Source organism: Cnephaeus nilssonii (genome assembly GCF_951640355.1).
Source record: "Cnephaeus nilssonii genome assembly, chromosome: 7".
NCBI classification, from domain to species: Eukaryota; Metazoa; Chordata; class Mammalia; order Chiroptera; family Vespertilionidae; genus Cnephaeus; species Cnephaeus nilssonii.
The window spans coordinates 3,568,043-3,580,369 of NC_137078.1; the positions used below are offsets into that span (position 1 = coordinate 3,568,043).

General features: G+C 49.8%; 1 protein-coding gene across 2 annotated transcripts in view; it reads left to right on the forward strand.

Moving 5' to 3' along the window:
• NUP210 (nucleoporin 210) overlaps positions 1-12,327 on the forward strand; it is a 132,679-nt gene that overhangs the window by 51,396 nt on the left and 68,956 nt on the right. For both annotated transcript variants that reach the window (XM_079777076.1, XM_079777077.1), the window contains exon 14: positions 5,973-6,118. In XM_079777076.1, the coding sequence (XP_079633202.1) occupies positions 5,973-6,118 (146 nt within the window). The remainder of the gene's footprint in view (positions 1-5,972; positions 6,119-12,327) is intronic.

Below are 12,327 nucleotides of genomic sequence, written 5' to 3' on the forward strand. Positions count from 1 at the left end.
GGAGAACCAGCTGTGGGAGATCTTAAGTGTTCCTGGCGAGGCAACAGTTTAGGGTGGAGGAAAACATTAGCGTGTGGGAGCGAGTCCTGCTGGCGGCAGGAAGAAGCCTGCCTCCCAGGCCCCCACAGGTGTCCTGGAGGGGAGTGGGCAGGCTCAGCCCAGGCGCTGGGTAGGCATCCAGGAGTCCAGGAGTAAAGGACAGGCCTTGGAATGCCACACTCCTGGTCTGAGCACCCCTTCTTCAGCACTGTCTGAGTGCCCAACCTCTCTGAGCCTTGCATTCTTCATGTATAAAGTGGGGATACCGGCCCCTTGCCTGCTGTGAGGGTTACAAACGAATGTCCCTCAGCCCAGAGCTGGGGTTTGGTCCTGAAGACAGCAGCTGAGACAAATCCTGTGGCAGCAAAATTTCCCTTAGAAAGCTCCTTAAGTGTCCCCAATGCAGAGTCCATGTGGCTGTGAAGGCTTGTGGTAGGGCCCAGGTAATGAGAAGCCTAGTCAGGGTAGAAAGGCAATGGCGTCATGGAAATCTGGGACTTGGGACCTGATGGGGTCAGTAGATTGAGTGACACCTGCCCCAGGGCACAGGACGCTCATGGAATAGAAACCTGAGGGCCGATATGATCCCAGTTGGGCTGACAGGGTCCTCTTTCTCCGTCTCCCCGCCCAAGTGCATGTCCTTGTTCTTGACCAAGTTAAGACACACCTGATGGCACTCAAACCCTGGTTCTCAGAAAGGGCTCGACCATGATCCCAGGCAACACCCCTCCCAGCACCGTTTGAGTAATTTGGAGCCTCACCCTCTTCCTGCTGGACTTGCCACTGGGATCCCATTTCTGCCTTGTCCTCATCATGGAAGCCCTCTTACGAGCCCCTTGGGGCTATGGGTGTTCCTGTGAGCTTCTTCACGGAGCCCCCAGGATGGAGCTTGACCAGGTTCACCTCTGGGGAGGCAATCCCACAGCTCTTGTCCCCCCCAGCCCTTTCTCTGGTCTCAGATTCAGCTGATTCCCAGCCCCGTGTTCACTGAGCACCTCCGAAGTGCTGTGCCCTGGGGTCCCTGGTTAACATGAGAGCCGTGGTCTCCCCTCCAGAGCCTTTACAGTCTAGTGAGACAGGTGGTGCAACGGGCAGGAGTGGTGCTGGGACAGGGTGCCAGTGTGGGAGCAAGGGGCCTGGGGCTCTGTCTCACTCCTGGCCGTGAACGCACCAAAATGCCCAAATACGTTCCCCAGAAGAGATGTGCTGGAGAAGGTGCCTGCGCCAGTTTGGAGGTGTGCAGGAAGGCTGAGACCTGAAGGATGGGACTGGGAGAAATGAGAAGAGAGTATTCCAAGGAGCAGGAAGAGTGTGTGTAAGCCTAGAGACAAGAAAGGATGTGGCCACTCCGGCTTCTGCCTGGTCGGGGCAGGTGGGCCTCCACTTTCCAGGGCAGGGCCTTGGAACCAGGGTAAGCCCCTCGGGGCTCCATCTTCAGCTTCTCTTCCTACCTGTACAAAGGGCCCACTGCCCTTCTTAGAATTCAGCGTCATGTCCAGGTAAACATCAGTGCAGACTCCTTGTACCTGACGGGAAGACAGCAGAGTCCATACTCAGACCCATCATTTCCCTGTTCTTTTTGTGTAACTGGACACAGGTGGCCCATTGGCAGCTTCAGTTTTCAGGAGCTCCTGTGCTCTGCCTGTGGACTCTGGCCTGCCCTCCTTGGCAGCCTAGGGACTTCTCCCCATGGCACAGCAGCGGCCATTGGCGAAACAGCACGCATTGAAGTGTGTGCTGAGCGTGAGGAGATTGTTCTCAGACGTCCACAGCAGCTCTGACTAATCGCCCCAAACTGGAAAGAGTCCAAATGCCGATCAGCTGGTGAATGGATAGGCAGACTGCGGGACATCCTGGCAGTGGAGAACTCAGCAGTGCAAAGGAAGCAAGCCATTGATCACGCAGCAACATGGCCAATACGCTGCATGAGACGAGCCAGACATGAAGAGTGCAGTTTGTGGATGTGTAGTGTGAGGCACACGGGCCCATGTGGAGACTGAGTGTAGAGCAGTGGTTGCCAAGGATGGGGTCTAGGGGGGGAGGGTGACTGCTCATGGGTGTGGAGTTTCTTGCTGGGGGTAAAATGCTCTAAAATTAGTGGCGATAGTTGCACAACCCCATGAATATGTTAAAAAACACAGAATTGCATGTGCATTTTAAATGGGTAATTCTGCAGTATGTGATTTATATTTCAGTAAAACTAGTATTAAAAAAACTAAACTATGGTGGAAAAATCAGATGGTACAGTGATGGCCTGTAGGGGAGGAGTGGCTGGGGATTGCCTTGGAAACCACATGAGGGACCTGGGGTGGCGGGGGATGGTTCTGCACGTGGGGGTTGGGGCTTCCGGATAGCCAGAATTCATGGTCTGGTCTGTGCATTTCATGGTGTGTAAATTTGATTTTTAGAAAAACAGAACCATAAAGAAGTATTAAACTGTAGATAATTACCTGTTTGTAAAAGTATTTAGAATGAAGTGTTCTAACACCTGCAACTTACTTTTAAATGCATAAAAAATAAGATCAGTCCTGGCCGGTTTGGCTCAGTGGATAGAGCATCGGCCTGCAGACTAAAGGGTCCCAGGTTCAATTCCAGCCAAGGGCATATGCCCAGGTTGCTGGCTCGATCCCCCCACCCCTCCAGTAGGGGGCGTGCAGAAGGCAGCCAGTCAGTGATTCTCTCTCATCATTGATGTTTCTATCTCTATCTCTCTCCCTTCCTCTCGGAAATCAATAAAAATATATATATTTTTAAAAAAATAAGATCAATTGATCAATGGGTAGGGGATGGGTAGATAATGCAATCTAACCTAATAATAGGCAAACATGCAAATTGACCGCACCTTCGCTACGCCCACAGCCAATCAGAGCGAACAAGATGGCGGTTAATTTGCATATGCGGGCGCTGAGCAGCCTGGGTCCCGTAAACATCCTCCGGACCCAGGCCGATCAGAGCCTGTAGGCCCGCGCTTAGGTCCTGAGCGGCAGGGGCCCAGAACACCCCCTGGCCACTGGGAGCCTTGGTGGGCGGGAACATTTCCCGTCTGGGGTCTGGGAAACATCCTTCAGACCCAAGCCTCTCAGATCCTGTAGGCCTGCACTTAGGTCCTGAGCGGCCTGGGTCCCATAAACATCCTCCGGACCCAGGCGGATCACTTAGGTCCTGAGTGGCGGGGGGCCCCAGAACGCCCCCTGGCCACTGGGAGCCTTGGCGGGCGGGAACATTCCCGTGTCGCCATAGCGACGCGGGAATGTTCCCGCCCCCAAACACTTGCAGAGGTCTGGGGTCTGGGAAACATCCTCCAGACCCAAGCCGCTCAGATCCTGTAGGCCTGCGCTTAGGTCCTGAGCGGCCTGGGTCCCATAAACATCCTCTGGACCCAGGCCGATCAGAGCCTGTAGGCCCCTGCTTAGGTCCTGAGTGGCAGGGGCCCAGAACACCCCCTGGCCACTGGGAGCCTTGGCGGGGCGGGAACATTCCCGTGTCGCCATAGCGACGCGGGAATGTTCCCGCCCCCAAACACTTGCAGAGGTCTGGGGTCTGGGAAACATCCTCCAGACCCAAGCCGCTCAGATCCTATAGGCCTACGCTTAGGTCCTGAGCGGCCTGGGTCCCATAAACATCCTCTGGACCCAGGCCGATCAGAGCCTGTAGGCCCCTGCTTAGGTCCTGAGTGGCAGGGGCCCAGAACACCCCCTGGCCACTGGGAGCCTTGGCGGGGCGGGAACATTCCCGTGTCGCCATAGCGACGCGGGAATGTTCCCGCCCCCAAACACTTGCAGAGGTCTGGGGTCTGGGAAACATCCTCCAGACCCAAGCCGCTCAGATCCTATAGGCCTACGCTTAGGTCCTGAGCGGCCTGGGTCCCATAAACATCCTCTGGACCCAGGCCGATCAGAGCCTGTAGGCCCGCACTTAGGTCCTGAGTGGCAGGGTCCCAGAATGCCCCCTGGCCACTTGGAGCCCAAGGGTGCAGGCGCCAAGGGGCTGGGTCCCGCAAACATCCTCAGGACCCAGGCCAGTCCGAGCCTGTAGGCCCCTTGCTTAGGTCCTGAGTGGCAGGGGTCCCAGAACACCCCCTGGCCACTTTGAGCCTATAGGTGCAGGAGCCAAGGGGCTGGGGGCGGGGCGGAAACATCCCCTGTCACCATAGTGCCCCCAGCCGCTTGGGAATGCTCCAGCATCAAGAGGCAGTTTGGGTCCACGCCCCCAGCCTGGCGCACATGATGGGGGGCTGGCTGCTGGCCTCTGGGGTGTGTGGAGACCCTTGGCGGCCACCGCTGCGTGCGGCCCAGGGGTCCCTGCATGCCCCCCAGCCTGGCGCCCATGGTCAGGGCTCATACAGGAGGCAACCAATCAAAGTGTCCCTCTCACATTGATGTTTCTCTCTGTCTCTCCCTCTTTCATCCACACTCTAAAAATCAATGGGAACATACCCTCAGGTGAGGATTAAAAAAAAAATGTATATCCTATGAAAGACACATCTTGAAAATGCCTAAAGAAAGTTGTCATTTTTTCTTGGTGAAGGGACTGAAGTCCGTGTTGATGAAAACACCTTGGTGGCTGTGGTGACTGGTAGTGGCTGCAGCAGCGGGGTGATGGGGCTGCTGCCTTCCCCTGATCAGCCCGGTTGCCTCCCACAAAGGAGCGTGGGGCACGGGCCTAAGCCATCAGTAGGACATCCCCTGAGGGCACCCAGTATGTGAGAGGGGGCAGGTTGGGCTGAGGGACCCCCCAACCCCGTGCACGAATATTGTGCACCGGGCCCCTAGTAAGAGAAATAAAGCAAAATGGTAATTGTAGAATCTAAGGGGTGGCAATATGGGGTTTCACAATATAATTTTTTCTAAAAGTTTGGAAAGAAAACAATAGAACTCTGCTATACTCCCACTAGAATGGCCTTTTTAAAAAAGGGTGGAAAATACCAAGTATTGGCAGGGATGTAGCATGGCCATTAGAAGTAGTTAACTTGTTACAACCATTTTGGGAAAGGTATTAAGCAGTAATGTTGAAAGCTGAACATACGCATGATCCTAGGCAATAGGGATAAGGGGTGCACATATGGCATTCTTAGGGACACACTCAACAAAAAGGCCGAAATATGTCCACCTGAAGAAGCATGCACCGAAAGAAATGTTCTCGGCAGCACTGTGTGCCATTGTGCTGCCTGGGAACAGCCCAGTACTTTGCAGTAGCATGGAGAAATCGACTCTTCACACCATAGAATCATGTATACACATGTGGATAAAAGATCTACAACATGCATAACATAAGGAGGGACCTCACCATCCACACTTAGTTGAAGAGGGCAGACACAAAGGAGTGTAAGCTTGTTGGGTCCCTTTGTATAAAATAGCGAAGCCAGCAGAAGTACGCTGTGCTGTTCCAAAGCAGAACAGTGGTTCTCCTTTGGGGAGGAGCTGGTGACCCCAAGGGTCCGTGGGAGATTCCAGGGTACAGTTCACGTTGTTTCTTTTTTTTTTTTTTTAATATATTTTATTGATTTTTTACAGAGAGGAAGGGAGAGGGATAGAGAGCTAGAAACATCGATGAGAGAGAAACATCCATCAGCTGCCTCCTGCACACCCGCTACTGGGGATGTGCCCGCAACCAAGGTACATGTCCTTGACCGGAATCGAACCCGGGACCCTTCAGTCCGCAGACCGACGCTCTATCCACTGAGCAAACAGGCCAGGGCACGTTGTTTCTTGATCCCAGTCCTGGGTGCAGGGTGTGCTCAGTTTATGGGGCGGAGGTGAGGGAGAGGTCATTGTGAACTGTATGTTTCTGACGATTGTACTGTTTGGCATGGGAGTTATAATTTTACATTAGAAAATTAGGAGTGTGTCTAGCCCAGGATAAAAGGACTGTCGGCCTGTGTGGTCTTTTAGCAAAGGCACATTCAGAGTGACCATCCAGCTCTCTTCTTGCAGGGCGGCTGCAGCCGGGCTCTGAGCACTGCAGTGGCGTCAGCGTGAGAGCCGAGGCCCAGGGGCACACTGTGCTTCTGGTGAGTCACAAACGTGGCCACATCCACCTGAGTGCCCGGATCACCATTGCTGCCTACCTGCCCCTCAAGGTGAGCCCAGGGCCCCTGCACTCCAACTGCTTCCATGATGGGAATTATTTATTTGTTCTGGTGATTGTGTTAAAGCCTTGGTGATTCAGAGTAGCTTTTAAAGTAGCGATCTCTTTCTTTGAGTCTCAGGCTGAGATGAGGAAGTATGTAGAAGAGCAGCACTTAGTGATCCCTGATACCCATGCAGATGAGATGTTACCCTCTCTGGGCCTCCAGGGATTAAGACAGGGGGGGTGATCGCCAGAGTTACCCTGCAGGGTCTCCACAGAACCCTAGAATGGAGACAACGGCCCGGGTTTGTGAGTGCAAATTCTGAGGCCTCGGGGATCTGGGACAGGTTTGGATTTCCCCCTGCCTGTCAGGCAACCATCAAGCATCTGAGTCCCCCTTTGTCCATCTGTGGCGGTTACAGCACTTGAGGTCACAGCACACTGCCTCAGGGTTGACACCAACCCTGAGTTTGAATCCAGGTCTGGCACCAACTCTGTGGCTTTGGCTAATTTAACCAGTTAACTGCCATGCATCCAAAAGCGCTTTTATCTTGCTTGCATCTGTAGATGCTTATGGCATACAAAGAGTTAATTTCTCTGGTCCTCAGTTTCCCTGCCTGTAAAAATGGCTAATATAGTACCCACTTCATAGGGTTGTGGTGAAAATTAGCTGAGTTATGTGCAAAATCGGCTTATAACAGTGCCTGAGGGGTAGTGAGTGCCCAATGAGGGTTAGTAATTAAAACATGAATAAAAAAGAAGCCCTCACACAGCAGCTACTGTGAAGCAGGAAGGTGTGTGTATCTGTTTCTTACTTTGAACTGTACTTCTCACACAGGAGGCCCAGAGAAGGTAAGTTGGCTCCTCTTCAGGGGCCGGCTGAAGGTGTGGCCTGGGGAGACCCCCAGGCTGGCCCAGCCAGTGCTTGTATTCCCTGACACCATCAACCTCTGGGACAGCGCTGGTCACCTGGGTTTCTGACTCTTGCTCATTAAAGTAAGCTCAGTAACATCAGAATCTTTCATCTCAGAGTCCCTGGCCCTGGAAATAGTGCCTGATATAACGCAGACAGCTTTTTTTCTGAGGTATAATTGACCTATAACGGTGTATATTTGACCTATAACATTGCATTATGTACAACATAATGATTCAATGTTTGTATATATTAGGAAATGGTTACCCCCGTAAGTCTAGTTGCCATCCATCACCACCTGTAGTTAAATACTTTTTTCTTGTGATGAGAACTTTTAAGCTCTACTTCATTAGCAACTTAAAAAGCATGTAATACAGCCCTGGCTGGTTTTGCTCAGTGGTTAGAGTGTCAGCCCAGGAACTAAGGGTTGTGGGTTTGATTCCTGGTCACGGGCATGTACCTCAGTTGTAGATTCGATCCCCAGTCCCAGTCAGGGCATGTATGGGAGGCAACCAATTGATGTGTCTCTCTCTCTTCTCCTCCCTTCCCCTCTTTCTAAAAATAAATGAAAAAAAAAATATCCTCAGGTGAGGATTAAAAAATAAAATATACAATACAGTATTGTTAACTATCGTCACCATGCTGTACATTACATCCCTAGAACTAATTTACTTTATACTGGAAGTTTGTATGTTTAGACTACCTTTATGCATTGCTCCCCCAAACCCTCCCTCACCCTTGTAATCATCAATGTGTGTTTTGTATCTATGAGTTTTTCGTGTTTTTTTTATTCCACATAGAAGTGAGATCATATACTATATGTCTTTTCTGTCTTATTTCACAGAATAATGACCTCACAGTCCATGCATGTTGTTGCAAATGGCAGGATTTCTTTTTTATGGCTGAATAATATTCCATTTATATATGTAGCATATTTTCTTTATCCACTCATTCATCAGTGGACACTTATGTTGTTTTTATGTCTTGGCTATTGTAAATAATGCTGCAGTGAACATGGGGGTGCAGAAATCTTTTCAAGTTAGTGTTTTATTTCCTTCACCTTCATTCATATCCAGAAGAGGAGGGGTTCTGTTTTAATTATTTGAGAAGGGTTGTTTTATTTAAAATGAACAAGTAGGGAAAATGTGTTCAGGGTTAACTATCCTGGACTGAACTCAAGGTCTCCTGACCCCCAGACCTAAAACAGCAGATCCTTACAGATGTTTTACTAGGGAGAAAGGGCCCAGCCCTGCTCCTCTACTCCAGCCACCCATTTATTTAACAAATATATGAATACTTACCGGTACTCTGTGCAGGTCCATGCTGGTAACCTAAGCAATACAATATTGCAGACAACACACAGAACCCCTGTCCTCATGAATTCACATTCTAGCAGAGGTAGAGACAGACAGTAATAAGCCAAATAAGTAATGTATTTGATATATGTATGCCATGGAAAAAGTGTGAGATTATAAAAAGCATGGGGCAAGGGAGGCTGGCAATTTAAAATTAGGAGGTCAAACTCCCCTCCCTGATGAGGGCACTGGATGAGGTGAGAGGGCTTTGAGAGCAGAGCTGAAGAGAACGGAAATTCCTAAGCTGGCAGTGGTCATTCTCAAGGAAGCCCTGCCACAGCCCGCCATAGCCACTCACAGCACCCCATAGCCCGCCATAGCCACCCACATCCCGCCATAGCCACCCACATCCCGCCACCGCCACCCACAGCCCGCCATAGTCACTCACAGCCCCTCACAGCCTGCCACAGACCACTATAGCTGCCCATAGCCCCCGACAGCCAGCCATAGCTCTCTACAGCTGCCCACAGCCCACCACAGTCCTCTATAGCTTGCCACAGCCTGCCACTGGGCGGGGTGTTCTGCCAGGACCCTCCTGTGAGGTTCTGTATGGCCCTCATGAGTGCTTCTCCAGATGACTGGATGGTCTGATTACTGGGGTATTTAGCTAGAACCTCGGAGGCCCATAACTGAGCTCCCTGTCCCAACATGGGATTAAAGTAGAGGTAAGGTAGGCATGTCCCCAATCAAGGCGGCTTCCTGACTAGACAAATAATAGAAGAATATGGGTCTCTTCTCTTTTTATCTCTCTTATGCCTTCATATCAGTTAAGATCAGGTAACAAAACTCAAATTACAGTGGCCAAACCCAGCGGTCGGCAAAATGCGGCTCGCGAGCCACATGCAGCTCTTTGAGTTTTTAGCAAAGGCCAGCTTAGGAGTACCCTAATTAAGTAAATAACAATGTACCTACCTATATAGTTTAAGTTTAAAAAATTTGGCTCTCAAAAGAAATTTCAATCGTTGTACTGTTGATATTTGGCTCTGTTGACTAATGAGTTTGCCGACCACTGGCCTAACCAATAGAGAATTTATTTCTTCTTCACACTGAGCTCTCGCACAGAGCTAGTGTGGCAGCTCCAGAGTCATCAGAGACCCAGGATTCTGTCTCCACTTCATCATCCTAGTATGTGGCTTTCATCTTCAAGGTTGCTTCATGGTCTAAAGTTGGCTGCTGAAGCTCCATCCATCCTGTCTACATTCCACGTAGCCAGAAGGGGAAGAGCTCCCTCTCAGCTGAGTTCATTTCCTGTAGGGCCTTGTCAGAAGTTTAAAGCAGCAGTTTCCACCTGTGTCTCACTGACCAAGACTTCATCTGTTGGTCACACGTAGGGACATATTTTAGCTGGGATATTTACTACCCTAATACAATTGGGATTCTTTCTCTAAGGAATAGAGGAGTATGGAAACTGGGAAGGCAGCAGTCATTGCTACAGCCTGTGTTTGCTGGTCCATCCATCACTTTACTTTGCAGACAGTTGCTGGGCACGTGGCAGGTAGAGGCTCAGGCTGGGGAGACCGAGCTCTAGGGAGAAATCTCACAGTCTGTGCCAGGGAGGCTGCCAGTGTATGGGGAAGACAGACACTCAGATCATTGCAGTGAACATAGTAGAGATAATGAAGAGTCCTCAGGAGGACAGGTCACTGATGAACACAGAAATAGAAGGGGGACAGGGAGGCAGGAAGTGTGGCTGGTGGGGGCACCAGAAGTAGTGTGGTATATCTTGGAGTGAGATTAGAGACTGTGGTGGATCAGAACAGGAGGTTTTTGAAATCCAGTTAGGAGCTGGATGTTCTCATCTTGCAGTGGGCAGTTGGTGAAGGTCTCAGAATGACAGTCAGGTTCACACATGACCAGCACTACTGGTGGGGTAGGGGAATGTGTGTGCCCTGGAAGCACAGTGTAAGGACTCTCCCCATCTGATCCGAAGAAGAAAGATCCACTTCAGATCTTGTTTGCACTGCTTGCCCTCCCCCTGCAAGTTACATGGTATCTTCTCTCTGCTAGGATCATAGTGGGGCTCATGCTTGGCAGTGACCTGACTCCCTCTGCAGTTAACATCCCAGTCACTCCTTAGCCCTTGTCTGCTGCAGGAATTTAGAGGGTTTGTCCCAAGAGATTAAAAATGGTGGCAGAGTAAGTGGATGCTGCATGGACATGCTCCCAGGAACAAACTGTAATTACAACTAAAATACAGAAAAACTTCCTGAATAATCAACAGAAAACTTGCAGGAGAGACCCCTGATACCTGAGGACCGAAAGTGGAGACCCCATAGAGACTGGTAGGAGGGGCAGAAGCACAAAAGGGCTGGCTGGGCACCCACAGACAGCAACTGAAGTCCCAGAGAGATATCTCAGCTGTGTGGGGGATGGCCACTGAGAATTCTGGGATCTAATCCCCAAGCTGGCCCCCCAGCAGAGAGCACCAAAACTGAGAAGGGTACCCACATAACATCTGGCTGTGAAAAGCAGCAGGGTGCTGTCCGCCAGGGAGTGACAGCTGAAAATTCAGGCACCCTATTAGAGGGCCAATGCACAAAATTCCCTGTGGAGCCACCCACCTAGTGCTCTGGCAGAGGGAGGGTGAAGTGGATTGGAGCTGTGAGAGCAGAAGCCAGGACTGGGGACTGGGGGAATAGAGCTAAGAAGGCAGACACACCAAGTTTCCTGGGCTGAGTCATTCCCTCACTCAGCAGAGGACATCTTTCCCATACAGACATTTACCTTGCCTGGGGGGAAGACAATTGACACACCCTATTGGAAAACACCTTTCCCTGAGGCTACTTAAGAGATTAAAAATAACAATTAGCCTTCAGGCAGAAGCAACTGCCCCACCCTGTTGAAAAAAAACTCTAGCCACACCTCAGGATGATTGCCTGGGGGGCAATTCAAGTTTGAATCCTATCAGTCTGTAGGCAAAGGCAGTTTCTGGAGGCTTTGAGTCTTTGCCTGATCTAAGTAGTCAGAAACAGCCTTTAACACTGTTGTGCACTAGAGATTGAGAGAGAGGCGTAGAGGATATACCTAATACAGAGTCACAAACCCTAAGAGACAGCCAAAATGAGGAGACAAAAAAGCAACCCCCAAATGAAAGAACAAGAGAATTCTCCAGAAGAAGAGATAAATGAAGCAGATAAGAATTTTATCTGAAACAGAGTTTAGAGTAATGATGGTAAAGATGCTCAACAGCATGAAAAAAGATGTAGTAACTATGAGAAAAGAACAGTGTGAGATAAAGAATGACATAACACAAATAAAGAATGCATTGGAAGGAATACACTGCAGATTAGGGGAAGCTGAGGATCGAATCAGTAAATTAGAAGACAGAGTTGAAAATATCACTCAATCAGAGAACCAAAAAGAAAAAAAAAACAATAAAAAAATAGGAGGACAGCTTAAGGGAGCTGTGGGAGAACGTGAAACGTAACAATATTTGACTAGCAGGTGTGCCAGAAGAGGCAGAAAGAGAGAAAGGAATAGAGAACATGTTTGAAGAAATAATGGCAGAAAACTTCCAAAACCTGGTTAAGGAAAAAGTCACACAAGTTCAGGAGGCACAGAGAACCCCAAGCAAGAAGAACCCAAACAGGCCCATGCCCAGACACATTATAATTAAAATGCCAAAAATTAAAGACAAAGAAAGAATCTTAAAGGCAGCAAGAGAAAAGAAAACTGTTACCTACAAAGGAGCTAAGGCTGACACCTGATTTCTCAACAGAAACTCTACAGGCCAGAAGGGAATGGCATGACGTCCTCAAGGTAATGGATAGCAGATCTGAGACCAAGATTACTATATCCAGCAAGGCTGTCATTCAAAATAGATGGTCAAACAAAGAGCGTCCCAGACAAAAAAGGCTAAAGAAGTGCATCAACACCAAACCAGCCTTACAAGAAATGCGAAAGGGACTGCTGTAATGAGAAGAAGCAGAGAAACCTAGCCATACAGAAATA